At 43.4% G+C, this 17,525-nt stretch overlaps 1 protein-coding gene across 1 annotated transcript; it reads right to left on the bottom strand.

The window, feature by feature from the left end:
* Positions 1–12,489: 12,489 nt before the first annotated feature.
* On the bottom strand, positions 12,490–14,150 carry LOC127343472 (UDP-glycosyltransferase 1). Its single transcript, XM_051369611.2, has one exon. The coding sequence runs from the start codon at positions 14,039–14,041 to the stop codon at positions 12,605–12,607; it is 1,437 nt and encodes a 478-aa protein (XP_051225571.1). The 5' UTR covers positions 14,042–14,150; the 3' UTR covers positions 12,490–12,604.
* Between the last annotated feature and the right edge of the window lie 3,375 nt (positions 14,151–17,525).

Consider the following 17,525-nt stretch of genomic DNA (forward strand, 5'->3'; position numbering starts at 1 on the left):
GAAAGGGGAATTAGGGTTACGGGGTGGAGGACGACGGAGCGACTGGGTCGGTTGGACCGAGCCCACTGGGCTGGTCCAACCTAACCAGCTCGGCCGCCTGACAGGTGGGCCCGAGGGGTATTTAGGAAATTTCCAAATACCCATTTAAATGAGAATTTTCAAGAATTTTATAAAATAAAATACAGCTCTAAAAAAATAAGTAAAAATATGAAAATTAATCAGCATAAAATTCTCTATCCAAATAAAATATCAAAGAGAATTTTTGAAGACAATGAAGAATAAATCTTAATTGATGAATTAAAATAATGGTTAAAATCACACATATTATTTTCAAAAATGAAAATAAGTCCATTAATGCATTTGGACTTTAAAAACACCTTGACAACATTTCAAGGTTGTATTTTACTTTTAAACAAGTCTCTCCAAATTATTCTTAGTATAAACCTCTTACATGAAATAATAACGACATCGGAAGGGGGGAACAAACCCTAAAAATGGAATCATGCATAATTGCTTCTTTAACCATTGCCCTTATTGGACAATGATGCTATTTTTCAGAACCAGAGGACAAGGGTCAGTCCACACCTTCCAACTGCAAAACTTTGCAGTGTTCAGGCAAGTTCATCACTTGCTCATGTCATTTGAGTATTTTTATCAAATTACTTGCAAAGTATTATGGTTATCACTATTGCACAAAAATCAAAACCACTACTTTCATAACTATGAATATGACTATGTGGTGGGCAATGGAACCATGGATTGTGTTGATATGGTGGAGGTTCCATTGCACGGGTTTATATCCATCTAGGATTAAACAACAAATGTCGCCAGTGATTCTTGTGCCGTAATATCCGTGTTAACCATAAGATCCGGAGTGGGACGGAGTAGTCAAAAGTGTTTCCACCTCTCGTTCATCAACGGATGCGCTTTACCGTAGACACTTGTATCTGTCGGCGGCAAGCGGTAGGCTGGGGAAGCCTTAAGTCCCCACGGCACAGTCCGTAGACACTTGTCGTTCGAAGAACAAGCGGTAGGTTGGGGAAGCCTTAAGTCCCCACGGTATTGCGGTCTATGATGGGTTGCAGCCACCGGCGTAGGAGTGTATGGTAGAGCCCAGCACTGTTGTCGTGGTCGGGGTCCACCCTGAAATTACGGGAATAATGGGACCGACGTGGACCCAGGGTCGGCGCATGCAACAAAGGGTGGGTGTTCGAGGTAGCGGAGGAACATGATTGGCTAGACCTTATACCGGGCCTCACACCATAGGAAGTGTGGACGGGAAAGCTGCCCGGTTGGCACCAAGGTTAAGATCTCTTATGGGTAAAGCAACACACCTCTGCAGAGTGTAAAATCGTGACTGTCACTCCTCGTTCCGGGATTGAGGAATGACAACGCGGCCGGAAAGGAGCTCCATGAAGTTCTAGTAAACCGGTGAAGGCTGACGGACATAGCTCTTTGAAATAAAAGCAATCTCTTGAAGAAATGTTTATCAAAACCTGCATTGGTATTAGACTTTCTGGTCTAATATCGTAGCTAGAGCATTAAACACCTCTTTTCTATAATGAACTTGTTGAGTACGCTCGTACTCATACCACTCTTAAATCCCATGCTTAGATTGTCTGAATCGTCTGGAAGAGGACTACGACAAGAATGAAGGAGCCGAGATCATCGGCTATGAAGAACCTGACCTCTCAGGAGGTGTTGAAGGCGTAGACTACCTCATTGTCTACGGATCCGGGGAGGCTTCCGGAGGAGAACAAGCATAGAGATATCTGATAAGCAGTAGTAACCGAGCAGCCCGAACTCTTAGGATTTAGCTGCTTGATGAAATAATGTTTAGTTTAATGAGACTCTGGTATTGTAAGTTAAGTTGGGTTCGTCTCGAACCCAGGAGTAATCCTCTTAGGACCCAAGAGGAGCTCCGAGACGATATGTGTATGTTAATTGTAATATTATGTGAATGAGTTATGGACCTGCTATGTTCTGTTGTACTACTCTGAGGGATGTAACATTTGCGGATTGGTACTTCGTGAATGTTATATCAACGACTGGCATACTACAACATGCAGTGGTATGCAGGGTCACCACACCTTCTGACGCCGCCTCTTCGCCTATAAGAAGCCCCTCGACCTAAATCTTCGAGACGAAAAAGCCACGGTACGAGAAACCATCCAGAGCCGCCGCCATCGCGAAGCCAAGATCTGGGGGACAGGAGTCTCTGTTCCGGCACGTCGCCGGGACGGGGAAGTGCCCCCGGAAGGCTTCTCCATCGACACCGCTGCCATCTCCACCGCCATCTTCATCACCGCTGCTGTCTCCCATGAGGAGGGAGTAGTTCTCCATCGAGGCTCGGGGCTGTACCGGTAGCTATGTGGTTAATCTCTCTCCTATGTACTTCAATACAATGATCTCATGAGATGCCTTACATGATTGAGATTCATATGAGTTTTGTATCACAATTCATCTACTCTAGTGATGTTATTAAAGTAGTCTATTCCTCCTCCATGATGTAATGTTGGCAGTGTGTGCATCATGAAGTACTTGGTTTATGCTATGATTGTGATCTCTTGTAGATTATGAAGTTAACTATTACTATGATGGTATTGATGTGATCTATTCCTCCTTTCATAGTGTGATGGTCACAGTGTGCATGCTATGTTAGTACTTGGTTTGGTTGTGTTGATCTATCTTGCACTCTAAGGTTATTTAAATATGAACATTGAATATTGTGGTGCTTGTTAACTCCGGCATTGAGGGTTCTTGTAGCCCTACGCAATTAGTGGTGTTCATCATCCAACAAAAGAGTGTAGAGTCTAGCATCTATTTATTTATTCTGTTATGTGATCGATGTTGAGAGTGTCCACTAGTGAAAGTATGATCCCTAGGCCTTGTTCCTAAATACTGCTATCGCTGCTTGTTTACTGTTCTACTGCATCTGTACTGTCCGCAATATTACCACCATCATCCACACGCCAGTCCTGGACAGCAAAGCACTTTTCTGGTGCTGTTGCTACTGCTCATATTAATTCATACCACCTGTATTTCACTATCTCTTCGCCGAACTAGTGCACCTATTAGGTGTGTTGGGGACACAAGAGACTTCTTGCTTTGTGGTTGCAGGGTTGCATGAGAGGGATATCTTTGACCTCTTCCTCCCTGAGATCGATAAACCTTGGGTGATCCACTTAAGGGAAACTTGCTGCTGTTCTACAAACCTCTGCTCTTGGAGGCCCAACACTGTCTACAAGAATAGAAGCACCCGTAGACATCAAGCACTTTTCTGGCGCCGTTGCCGGGGAGGAAAGGTAAAAGGCACTCATACTCCGGTTCCAGGTAACAGTACTTTTCTGGCGCCATTGTGTGTGTGCTCGAAGCTATTTCCTTTAGATCCTGCAATTGCATCTTTTTGTTTCTTGTTTACACTAGTAAGGCCTAATGGATAACAATGAGCTTCTTATTCTATTTCCTGATTTGAGACATGGATGGTTTGATCCGAAAATTAAAAAACCCATGGAACATGTTAGTATGAACACATTGAACACCATTGTTGCTAATTATATGGAAAATTCTAAGCTTGGGGAAGCTGGTTTTGATGAGCATGATCTTTTTAGTCCCCCAAGCATTGAGGAGAAAATTTACTTTGATGATACTTTACCTCCTATTTATGATGATTATAATGATAGTAGCCTTTTGGTGCCACCTGTTATGGAGGATAAATTTGATTATGATTACAATATGCCTCCTATATTTGATGATGAGAATAATAATGATAGCTACTTTGTTGAATTTGCTCCCACTACAACTAATAAAATTGATTATGCTAATGTGGAGAGTAATAATTTTATGCATGAGACTCATGATAAGAATGCTTTATGTGATAGTTATATTGTTGAGTTTGCTCATGTTGCTACTGAAAGTTATTATGAGACAGAAAAATATGGTTGTAGAAATTTTCATGTTACTAAAACACCTCTCTATGTGCTGAAATTTTTGAAGCTACAATTGTTCTATCTTCCTATGCTTGTTACTTTGTTCTTCATGAACTTGTTTATTTACAAAACTCCTATGCATAGGAAGCATGTTAGGCTTAAATTTGTTTCATACTTGCTTCTTGATGCTCTCTTTTGCTTCAAATACTATTTCTTGCGAGTGCATCATTAAAACTGTTGAGCCCATCTTAATGGCTATAAAGAAAGAACTTCTTGGGAGATAACCCATGTGTTTATTTTGCTACAGTAATTTTGTTTTATATTTGTGTCTTGGAAGTTGTTACTACTGTAGCAACCTCTCCTTATCTTAGTTTGTTGCATTGTTATGCCAAGTAAAGTCTTTGATAGTAAGGTTCATACTAGATTTGGATTACTGCGCAGAAACAGATTTCTTGCTGTCACGAATCTGGGCCTAATTCTCTGTAGGTAACTCAGAAAATTATGCCAATTTACGTGAGTGATCCTCAGATATGTACGCAACTTTCATTCAATTTGAGCATTTTCATTTGAGCAAGTCTGGTGCCTCTTAGAAATTCGTCTTTACGGACTGTTCTGTTTTGACAGATTCTGCCTTTTATTTCGCATTGCCTCTTTTGCTGTGTTGGATGGATTTCTTTGTTCCATTAACTTTCAGAAGCTTTGGGCAATGTCCAGAAGTGTTAAGAATGAATGTGTCACCTCTGAACATGTGAATTTTTGATTATGCACTAACCCTCTAATGAGTTTGTTTCGAGTTTGGTGTGGAGGAAGTTTTCAAGGGTCAAGAGAGGAGGATGATACAATGTGATCAAGAAGAGTGAAAGCTCTAAGCTTGGGGATGCCCCGGTGGTTCATCCCTGCATATTTCAAGAAGACTCAAGCATCTAAGCTTGGGGATGCCCAAGGCATCCCCTTCTTCATCGACAAATTATCAGGTTCCTTCTCTTGAAACTATATTTTTATTCGGCCACATCTTATGTACTTTGCTTGGAGCGTCTGTGTGCTTTTGTTTTTGTTTTTGTTTGAATAAATGCTTGTGTGGGAGAGAGACACGCTCCGCTGGTTCATATGAACACATCTGTTCTTAGCTTTACTTTTAATGTTCATGGCGAAGGTTGAAACTGCTTCGTTAAATTGTTATGGTTGGAAACGGGAAATGCTACATGTAGTAATTGGTAAAATGTCTTGTATAATGTGATACTTGGAAATTGTTGTGCTCATGTTTAAGATCTTGCATCATATACTTTGCACCTATTAATGAAGAAATACATAGAGCTTGCTAAAATTTGGTTTGCATAATTGGTCTCTCTAAGGTCTAGATAATTTCTAGTATTGAGTTTGAACAACAAGGAAGACGGTGTAGAGTCTTATAATGTTTACAATATGTCTTTTATGTGAGTTTTGCTGCACCGGTTCATCCTTGTGTTTGTTTCAAATAGCCTTGCTAGCCTAAATCTTGTATCGAGAGGGAATACTTCTCATGCATCCAAATCCTTGAGCCAACCACTATGCCATTTGTGTCCACCATACGTACCTACTACATGGTATTTCTCCGCCATTCCAAAGTAAATTGCTTGAGTGCTACCTTTAAATTTCCATTCTCTACTTTGTAATATATAGCTCATGGGACAAATAGCCTAAAAATTATTGTGGTATTGAATATGTACTTATGCACTTTATCTCTTATTAAGTTGCTTGTTGTGCGATAACCATGTTCCTGGGGATGCCATCAACTACTCTTGTTGAATATCATGTGAGTTGCTCTGCATGTCCGTCTTGTCTGAAGTAAGGGAGATTTACCGCTAGAATGGTTAGAGCATGCATAATGTTAGAGAAGAACATTGGGCCGCTAACTAAAGCCATGATCCATGGTGGAAGTTTCAGTTTTGGACAAATATCCTCAATCTCATATGAGAAAATTAATTGTTGTTGAATGCTTATGCATATAAGAGGAGTCCATTATCTGTTGTCTATGTTGTCCGGGTATGGATGTCTAAGTTGAGAATAATCAATAGCGAGAAATCCGATGCGAGCTTTCTCCTTAGACCTTTGTACAGGCGGCATAGAGGTACCCCTTTGTGACACTTGGTTAAAACATGTGCATTGCAATGATAATCCAGGTAATCCGAGCTAATTAGGACAAGGTGCGGGCACTATTAGTATACTATGCATGAGGCTTGCAACTTGTAAGATATAATTTACATAACACATATGCTTTATTACTACCGTTGACAAAATTGTTTCTTGTTTTCAAAATCAAAGCTCTAGCACAAATATAGCAATCAATGCTTCCCTCTGCGAAGGGCGCTTCTTTTACTTTTATGTTGAGTCAGTTCACCTATCTCTCTCCACCTCAAGAAGCAAACACTTGTGTGAACTGTGCATTGATTCCTACATACTTGCATATTGCACTTGTTATATTACTTTACATTGACAAATATCCATGAGATATACATGTTATAAGTTGAAAGCAACCGCTGAAACTTCATCTTCCTTTATGTTGCTTCAATGCCTCTACTATGAATTATTGCTTTATGAGTTAACTCTTATGCAAGACTTATTGATGCTTGTCTTGAAGTACTATTCATGAAAAGTCTTTGCTTTATGATTCATTTGTTTACTCATGTCATTTACATTGTTTTGATCGCTGCATTCATTACATATGCTTACAATAGTATGATCAAGGTTATGATGGCATGTCACTCCAGAAATTATCTTTGTTATCGTTTACCTGCTCGGGACGAGCAGAAACTAAGCTTGGGGATGCTGATACGTCTCCGACGTATCGATAATTTCTTATGTTCCATGCCACATTATTGATGATATCTACATGTTTTATGCATACTTTATGTCATATTTATGCGTTTTCCGGAACTAACCTATTGACGAGATGCCGAAGGGCCAGTTCCTATTTTCTGCTGTTTTTGGTTTCAGAAATCCTAGTAAGGAAATATTCTCGGAATCGGACGAAATCAACGCCCAGCATCTTAGGATCACGCGAAGCTTCCAGAACACCCGAGAGAGGCCAGAGGGGGGCCACAGGCCCACCACACATGGGCCTGGCGCGGCCAAGGGGGGCCCGCGCCCCCCTAGTGTGTCGCCGCCTCGTTGACCTTCTGACGCCGCCTCTTCGCCTATAAGAAGCCCCTCGACCTAAATCTTCGAGACGAAAAAGCCACGGTACGAGAAACCATCCAGAGCCGCCGCCATCGCGAAGCCAAGATCTGCGGGACAGGAGTCTCTGTTCTGGCACGTCGCCGGGACGGGGAAGTGCCCCCGGAAGGCTTCTCCATCGACACCGCTGCCATCTCCACCGCCATCTTCATCACCGCTGCTGTCTCCCATGAGGAGGGAGTAGTTCTCCATGGAGGCTCGGGGCTGTACCGGTAGCTATGTGGTTAATCTCTCTCCTATGTACTTCAATACAATGATCTCATGAGCTGCCTTACATGATTGAGATTCATATGAGTTTTGTATCACAATTCATCTATGTGCTACTCTAGTGATGTTATTAAAGTAGTCTATTCCTCCTCCATGATGTAATGTTGGCAGTGTGTGCATCATGAAGTACTTGGTTTATGCTATGATTGTGATCTCTTGTAGATTATGAAGTTAACTATTACTATGATGGTATTGATGTGATCTATTCCTCCTTTCATAGTGTGATGGTCACAGTGTGCATGCTATGTTAGTACTTGGTTTGGTTGTGTTGATCTATCTTGCACTCTAAGGTTATTTAAATATGAACATTGAATATTGTGGTGCTTGTTAACTCCGGCATTGAGGGTTCTTGTAGCCCTACGCAATTAGTGGTGTTCATCATCCAACAAAAGAGTGTAGAGTCTAGCATCTATTTATTTATTCTGTTATGTGATCGATGTTGAGAGTGTCCACTAGTGAAAGTATGATCCCTAGGCCTTGTTCCTAAATACTGCTATCGCTGCTTGTTTACTGTTCTACTGCATCTGTACTGTCCGCAATATTACCACCATCATCCACACGCCAGTCCTGGACAGCAAAGCACTTTTCTGGTGCTGTTGCTACTGCTCATATTAATTCATACCACCTGTATTTCACTATCTCTTCGCCGAACTAGTGCACCTATTAGGTGTGTTGGGGACACAAGAGACTTCTTGCTTTGTGGTTGCAGGGTTGCATGAGAGGGATATCTTTGACCTCTTCCTCCCTGAGATCGATAAACCTTGGGTGATCTACTTAAGGGAAACTTGCTGCTGTTCTACAAACCTCTGCTCTTGGAGGCCCAACACTGTCTACAAGAATAGAAGCACCCGTAGACATCAGCGGCTACCACAAAGCAAGTCGCCTAACGCTGGCGACAGTATGATCATAGTGATTTATAGCAGGACGTAGCGATCCGCCACCGAGGGGACCTGAACCTTGGTACATCGTGTGCCCACTCGTTCCTGGAATCTCCAACGCCGCCTTGCTCTACACCTCTCGTGTGCTACCCCGTAGCATCTGCCGTGGTCAAAACCACGACAATTTGTAACTGGTGTCGATTTTCGTTCGTGATTGCGGGAGGAGGTGGAAGGTGGATCTCACTCCTTGGCCCCTGAGGGTTCCTGCTTGCTGCCTGTGCGTTGGCATGCCCCGCAAATCTGTTCAGTGCCTGGAAAGTTCGGCAATCCTTCTGCAAATGTCCCGACTGCCTCTTCCCATTGCTGCCGAGATAAAAGTGCATCTAACATGGTCGTTCATCATATCTTTGGGAGATATGTATGGCCTCTGGAACCTTGGACCATTATTTTTCCTGTTGGGGCGTGGACTATCCATGTAGTCGCTACGCTGTTCACCACTCTGTTGATAATCATCTCGATTATTATTTCCGCTATTTCCTCGGAAGCCAGCCGATATTTGGCCGGGACCATCATAGTCGGAGTATTGGCGAGAGAATCGTCGTCTATTTTGAATATTTCGATTTCGATCCTCCTCAGGCGACCTATTCCGCTTATTGTGAACAACATCTTCTCCGTCTGCCCAGTGATTCGCTATTTCCATCAATGCTGCTATGGTTTTTGGGTTCGTCCTTCCCAAGTCCTCGATGAAATCTTTTCTTCGGATCCCAGCGACAAAAGCATATATCGCCCTTTCATCAGATATGTTTTCTGCCGAGTTTCTTATGATGTTCCACCTCTGGATGTACATCCTCATCGACTCATCATACTTTTGTCGACAAGCTCTCAATAGTTCTATTGACGCAAGTTTCTTGCATGTGGATAGGAAATTCTTCACGAACATGTCCTCAAAGGTCTCCCAGCTGTCGATGGATCCAGGTGGTAGCTTCTTGATCCATGATCACGCTGCGCCACTCAAGTATACCTAGATGCTCTGCATGGCAGTTGCTTTGGTTCCACCCGTCAACTTTACTATTTCCAAGTAGTCGACTAGCCAATCCTCCGGATCTTGCAAGCCATCGAACTTCTTGTAATTGTCGGGTAATTTAAAACCAGATGGAACTCGCCTTTTGCGAACTGGTCGAGTGAAACAGGGGAGTCCGCACATCTCCTCCTCGTCAACCTCAGGTGAATGGCGACGTTCTCTCCTTTCTTGATGCGCCCTGTCGACCCGCGCTTGTGTCGTTGTATCTCTTGCCGATGTTCTTGGGGGATCTTGTACCGCCCCTGTAGGTCGTGGACTATTTGGTCTTGCAGCACCTTCGGGGGGTGTGCTTGTTCCTGCAAATGCTGTCCCCATGACTCCAACTCCTGCCATGACCATGTTATACAATGCCTCTCTTGGATCTCCTGGGGGTGGCCTGTTTGCCAGTATAAAGGCCTGTGTCAGCATGTATCCAGCTTTCGGTGTTTTAGGAATAATGTTTCCTCTTGTGTCTATTAACATAAAAGACATGTCGAGGTTCTGGATCAGATGCTCCCTCTCGCCTTCAGGTATGTTCTGCAGCCGCAATCTTCCCCTATTGCGAGCGTCTCTATGATTATCTCCCGAAGTTCCTGACTGTCGACTCAACTCAGCTCTTCGCCTACTTGACGCGGAAGCGGCGGCTTTCCTTTTTTCAAGCTCATTTCTCTGTTTTTCAAGTTCTCGTCCAGCACAGGCAAGTTTATATTGGTACGCTTGCAACTATTCGGCTGTTGCAGTCGTACTCATCGGCTTTGTGCTGTTCATAGCTCTTGCCGCTCTGTCCCAGGCTGCTTGCGGAAGTTGCACCATTTGTCACGTTGCAGGCCCGACATACTTGGTGCCCAAACCTCGCATGAGATCAGCGGGATCGATGTATGGATTTTCCACATCATCGAAAGCCTCCAACGTCTCCTCCTGCGGGCGACTTCCTTCTCCAATTGCATAAACTTGATGATATTTTGAAGCTATATATTTGCTGAGGTTGGTGACACCGTCGTATAAATCGGTGAAGACCTCCCGAACGTAAATAGATCTGTCGATGAAGTTGTAGCTGTCGACGCTGTCTGAGTCGCTGCTTATATTGGAGTCCACAAACGACTCGAAGGACATGCCGCCGAAAATCTTGACGAGTTCTCCGCTTGTTGCCGACTTGGCGAAGCGTGGCGACGAGATTTCCTCGGCATCGATCTTGAACGATGACGATGATCCCGAAAAATCAGAATTGGCCGCCGACGATCCCGACGAACCGGAACCTCGAGACGATGCGATCCCTCTCTTCCAACGCGGAAGTGGAACCTCCCGAACGTCATCTTCATAGGCTCCTCCAGATACGCATATGCATCCACATGGGAGAGTGGGTGAGGAACAAAATCGACTAGACCAGTTTCGATCTATTTACCTCTGTCCATTGCGTTGCTTCCCACTGAAGACGTCGATGATGTTGAGCGTGCCATCGAGATCAGATCCTTGTCGCCTTCAATTCCCACAGACGACGTCAATTGACAAGGTATCGACTTGTCAATGCCTACAGATTGTAGACTAGGGTTTTCAGGGAAGTAAAGGGCAAGTAGATCTCGAAGGTTCAGCCGGAAAAGTACTCGACTGCTATGAAAACTAGGGTTGTGTTGACAATGAAATCGAAGCTTTCTTTGTCCCTCGACCCCCCTTATATGGGAGGCGGAGCCGAGGGTTTCGTGATGTACAAGTTACAAAGTCCGGAGGACTATCTGAGTTTGTCCCGTAATAGTTACAAGTCGATATTCCTAATACAACTCTATCTTTTCAAACTATCTCTCGAATGGGCTTCCGGACTTCATAAACTTCGGGTCGTGGGCCTTCAGTAGATCCCGGGTACCATCTTTAGCAGGCCCATTAGGGATGCCTATGTCAGTCATCATATTAGTTTTTGTTCAAGTATTTAGCATCAAATACACAATCGAGATTCAATACGTAATAAGCCCTTTTGAAAAGTGATAATCTTGATAATTGACTTAAGTGCATGACCTGGACGAGATCGGTGATCCAATCACATCATAGTCTAACACTTTATTCCTTTCTAGCTTTATTATCTTTCAAAGTTATACACTATGCGGAAATTCAATTCGGCTCCCATGTACGTATGCTCCCTATACCAAAAAACGATATTTTGAGTTGTCAAAAAAATTTGATAAAAAATTATACATGTACAACTCCATAATATATGTGCATTCATCAAGTTTCACGAAAAATCAACATTTTTTGTGATCTATGTAAAAAAGAAAAAAATTATCTTGTAAAAAGTATTATTTTTAGCACTGAGTTTTGTCTTTTTTACACACGTCACTTGCCAAGTCTATTTTTTATGAAACAACTTTGTGAGCGTGTAGCACGTGAAGATGTACGTGCGAATTTTTCGTTTTAATTTTTTTGAAATTCAAAATATGTGTAAGATGAATTTCAAAATAGAGGGAGTATATGCACCCATGTTCCAAAACACACTATGTTGCAAACCCGAACAACCAACTTAGTATCAAATACTAATGTCTTTGAAATAAGCTAGAAGGAAAATGTCAATAACTTGTATAACATGTATACCCTTTGTCCCTTGCAACCTTACTTCTGTAGCCTGCAGTGAACATTTTGCAGTAGCTTTATCACTCCCTTCATCATATTATATGTCATCAAACCGCTGTAAGACAGTGTGAGTGATTCAAGCACTTGATCCGTGCAGAACCAATAATCACGCCAATAATCGCGAGTTTTCATTTTGAAAACGTGTCTAGGAGGAACTAGACACTTTTTGATATAGTAGAAGCGGGATTTGGCGTTACAATTACGAAATTCGTCCCTGGCAGGAATCGAACTCCGGTCATTAGGGTGCGCCACTGCGATCCCAACCACTAGGCTAAGCCCACGGCGTCACGAGTTTTCTTTTTAAATCAACATTCTTGATTTAGCTTACATTCTAGCAGCGCTTTCTTTATCCAATAAATCTTATCGCCTGTTTGGTTCTGAAACAGAGTTTACAACGCCTTCATTATAACGCAGCTTATAATGAATTCTGCCGCAAAGTCGTTTGTTCAAGATTTGCAGGTTCTAGTACGATTTCTATTTCAGCTGAGCGAATTTGAGACTGGCATGCTAGAGATGCTTTTACACAAAAGAACGGAACTGAAATCACCCTGAAATCGCACGTTAACAATTGGAGACGATGTTGCAATAATAGACATCTCTCGTCTGTCCTGCACAAGTGAGTATACCCATTTCGGTTCATCTCAAGCATGAACCCATGCATCCACCAGGCCCGCCAACGTTGCCTCTGACTCCCCTCCCTCGCGCAGAGCGTCGTTGGCCTGCCGCATCGCCGCCAGAGTGCGCTCCCGGAGCACCCTCCCGCCCTCCGAGTCCATCACCCACCTGACCTTCGCGGCAACCTCCTTGGCCTCCACGAGCTCCTTGTCGTACCCTTTCATCGCGACGGCCAGCCTCATCTCCTGCTCCAAGAACACCACGTTCATCTTCTGCTCCGCGTAGAGCGGCCACGCCAGCATTGGCACGCCCGCCATGATCGACTCGAGCACCGAGTTCCAGCCGCAGTGCGTCACGAAGCATCCCACCGCGTCGTGCGCCAGCACGTCGCGCTGCGGCGCCCACGACTTGACGACGAGGCCTCTGCCCTTGGTCCGGTCCAGGAAACCGTTGGGGAGGAGCGTGTCGAAGTCCGGCTCCGCTGGCTTCTCGAACTTGGTCTTCGCCGAGTCTTTCTCGCTGGGCGGGCTCCGCACCACCCACAGGAACCTCTGGCCGCTTGCCTCCAGCCCGGCCGCCACCTCCCTGGTCTGATTGGCGCTGAACCGTCCGAGGCTGCCGAAGCAGAGAAACACCACGCTCGCCTTGGGCTGTGTGTCCAGCCACGCGAGGCACTCGTCGCCGCGCTTCACGCCCACCTCTTCCGACTTGATCAGTGGCCCGATACAGTAGATTGGAGGCGTCGAGAGACCGGGTGGTGTGCAGAGTCCGGCGACGATCGTGTCGAAGGCGCGCGGCTCGAGCGAGCGGAATGTGTTGACGATGATGCCCTGGGACCGAAAAAGCTTGGCGCTCACATCCAGGAGTTCCTTGTAGGCCGGGCCGTGACGGTCCATGAGCGGCTGGATGGAGTGCGACGCTGGGAACGGGGTGATTCCTGGCGCATGCACGAGTTCTTCGCCCATCTCCCGGAAGCTCGCCGTGCTTTCGCGGTGCAGGGCCGTGAGATGCATGAAGAAAGCCAGGACCTGGGCGCCAGAGGTGCAGAAGAAGTAGGCGGGAATGTCAAGCTCTGCGGCGACGTCCATGGCGGCGCTGCAGAAGAAGTCGACCACGAGGATGGCCGGCGAGGTGCGAGCGAGGTAGTCACGGAGGTGCGGGTTGGAGAGGCGGGCGAGGTGGAAGGTTATCATCTCGGGGAGCTCGGCCTCCGCGAGCTTGACCTGCGGCAGACGGTGGAAAGAGATGGACGGGTTGGTCGCGGAGACGCCGGCGAGGAAGGGCCCCGTGGCGCTCGTGTTGTTGGGCGGATCGATGACCACGATGGTGACGAGTAGTCCGCGAGCCGTGAAGAGCTTGCCGAGCTCGATCATGGAGACCAGGTGCCCCATGCCCGGGGACGGGTAGAGCACCACGGGCTTACGGGGACTCACCATGGTGGTTATGGCTGGGGTGCCGCCCATGCTGACAGTGAGAGTATATGCTGCTAGATGCCTGGATCTTGTAGCTCCTTAGCGATGGGAGTGTAACTGTGTGTTTGGAATGTGAGAGCGAGAGTAGGGTGAGATGGAGATCGATGATGACTGATGCAGACGAATGGAACATTTATAGAGGCGCAACCACCACGCCAGCCGTCAGGGCAGGTGGGAGTCGTGTTTGAAGTTGCGCATGACTTATGTCAAAAGCGAAGGATGTTGCAACGTCACCAATGACAAATGGAACCAGACTTTACGTCCCATCACAAAATCAGTTCACCACCGGAACAAGTTATACGAATCAAGTACTCCTTCTAGGATATTTCCTTTGTTCTCTTAATTAATAATACGGAGCCTTAGCAGTGGAGAACGATCGATCTACCCACTGCAACCCACATGCATATATGTTCCTCGCTTTACGTCATTGCTTGTGTATTACCAACTGGATATATCAAACTCTCTGTTTGCACACCTTCCAACTTTGTTTTCTGAGCATCATTCAACTTTTGCATAAACTTGAAGCGTCTATGTTTAGTTTTATGTTTTTTGTTTGCATTTTTGTTTTGAATAAAGAGACCACCACCTGTAGGTATGCTTAATGAATATGAATGAGCTACTGGAGTAAAAATAAAGTTAAATTTGGACGAAAGAAAAATAAAAATAGCAACACAAGTAGTGCATATGGTTCTATGTTTCATGTGCTTTGATTGAATGGTAATTTGCTGAGCTCTTTTACGGTACAATTTACTAGTCATATGGCTTAGTACTATTTAGGCATATCTGCAAAGGTATGGTATTGCCGTTTTATTTCCTCCCAAATTGGAAAAAGATTTGATTTGATTTATTACACCCTAAGGTACGGTATTGCTGATTTTATTTGGTATTACGATCCATGCAACAGTAGCTCCATGGCTCCACCGAAAGGTTCAGACCTCAATGGAACGTTGAGTTAAAAGTTGTAAAAAGGAGAGAATGCTCCGTGCACATAAACTTGTGAATTAGCACCCTAAACAAATTGTGAAGTACTACCTCAAGTTCCGATGGCCAAGACTTATAAATTTAGTAAAAAATCAAAATTTATAAAGTTTGATCATATATAAAGAACATAATATAAACCGTCTACAACATAAATAAATAGATTACAAAATATACTCCCTCTCTCACAGTTTATTAGGCGTAAGCTTATCTCTAGGTCGCAAATTTGATCAAGTTAGCATTGTTTATATGTTATAAAAATTATATCATTAGAAAGTTTAGATATTCTATTTTATAATGATATAATTTTTGCATTATATAATTTAAATTATATAGGTCAAATTGGCGACCTAGTGATACGGAGAAGACTAGTAAACCGAGACGGAGGGAGTAGTTTATCGTGAATCTACTAATATTGATTCCATATCATAAATGTTCATCTTCTGTCTACAATATTTGTGGAACTTAGAGGATACTGACTTTTGACTAAATTTGTAAGCCATATTGAACCAAGAAAATACTAACTCTAATAGAAATTAGAGAATATCCCGCCACGGCCACAATAGCCCTCCCCAAACGACTATGGGACCGCCGACAAAAAAGGGTGCCCCACCGCAGACCCAAACACGGCTTCGGTCCGGCATGGTCAATTTTAGTTAAAGATCTCGCTTGTTCCCTAGGAGGCTAGCGGCACGTGTCGTCGTTGACGTGTCTTCCTCACGTGGTGACGTGCAGGATTCCCACACGGCAATGTTAATGCGCATAAGGTACTCCCCGCCTGCCTCGCCTCCATGCTGTCGTTCTCTACCGCCTACTTCCCCTGTCAACTATTTAGTGCTATCTCTTATTTATGCATTGATGTTTAACTATGAGTTACTTTGTTCATTAATAAATGTGTAGAATTATGGACAATATGCATGTTTGTGACTATATAACAACTTTCCAATGGCCAAAGAAAAGAAAAAAGAATGAAGCACACAAGTAAAGACTTGTTGTACCCATAAACCTTGATCCAAAACTTCTCCATCAAATCTCCACCATACCTACTATGTAGAAAAATGCTATTCCAAGTATAGCATATATGCCAAGCTTTTGCAGTCAAAATTATACTTCTTTTTATTGTGCAAATTAAAGCTCATGGGAGAGTTGCATTAAAGACTATGTGATTATCTTTATGTAAGCTATATGTTGAAAATTTATGATTTCCTGTTAAGTTAAACCTTGTTGTCATGGAACACGACTTTCAACATTGCACCTTATTAAGTTGTGGTCATGAACCTTTAGTTATGTTTGCCTATTGATGCTAAATAAAGTGGGTTATCGTGTAAAAGATTCGAGTGTGCATATATGTTACAGAAGAACATTGGACCGCCAATCGAATCCATGCCTAATCAAGGTGGAAGTTTCAACATGGACATCCTAAATCATCTTTCATAAGTTAAAAGTACTATTCATTTATTATTGCAAGAGGAGTCTATTTGTCTGTTGTCCTGTCATCCCGGTATATATGGCCTTTGAAAATATTTCCCATATCTCTAAGGGCACTTTGTACATGAGGCATGGAGGTACCCCTTTGTGAGCATTTAGTTAAAACAATATGTATAAAATGAAGGTCTATGGTAATTCTAAGTTGAGTAGCATGAGGTGTAGGTATTATTGACTACAGGGCATGAGACATCCAACTTGTAAGAGGTCAAACATATAAAACCACACATGTTTTCACTAACATTGACATGAGTTGCATAATCAAAAAATTATTTTCTCTATTAGTATCAAAGTCTTGGCATGTATACTCCCTGCTTACTTTCAATTTCCACTGTTTGAAAGAAAGAAGAAAAGAAAGAAGGAAAAGTTCTGAACTACACAAGCACTTGCATGCTTAATCTCCATAGTACTTTTATTTATTCTTACATATACATTGTGATTTATTGTTGAACATCTTTGTAGTGAACAAGAAGTACGACTGCATATCTCATTTGCTTATTGATGTTCAATAAAGTTTAAATCATCAATCTTGTGTGCTAATACTTGTTATATTCAATTAGGCAACAAACTTAAAAGTCCATGTTTAGTTTTATCACCATCATACTTGAGGACGAGCATGGGTTAAGCTTGGGGATATTGATCCATGTAAAATGCATGCATGAACTTTGTAGTTTATTGCCACATATTCTGACACATTTGCATGTTATAAGATGTTATATTCATGTTTGCATTGATTTCGAGGATTCTCTAAACGATCTCCTTTTATGCGTTTATAACACCGCAGAACTGAAAACCCCTATTTTGATTATTTTTGTAAATTTCAGGGACCTTGCGAAACTCAAACGCAGCTAGGATTTTCTAGCATCAATATTTTTTCCGAAGAAATAATATGAGAATAATAAGCACACAAGGGGACCCATGATGCCCAAACGAGACCAGGTGACGTGGGCCCTATACCATGCCATGCCAGCCATGCTTGTTTGCCTCTCATGCGTCTGATGACATCCGTCTT

This window comes from Lolium perenne, chromosome 3, assembly GCF_019359855.2.
Source record: "Lolium perenne isolate Kyuss_39 chromosome 3, Kyuss_2.0, whole genome shotgun sequence".
NCBI classification, from domain to species: Eukaryota; Viridiplantae; Streptophyta; class Magnoliopsida; order Poales; family Poaceae; genus Lolium; species Lolium perenne.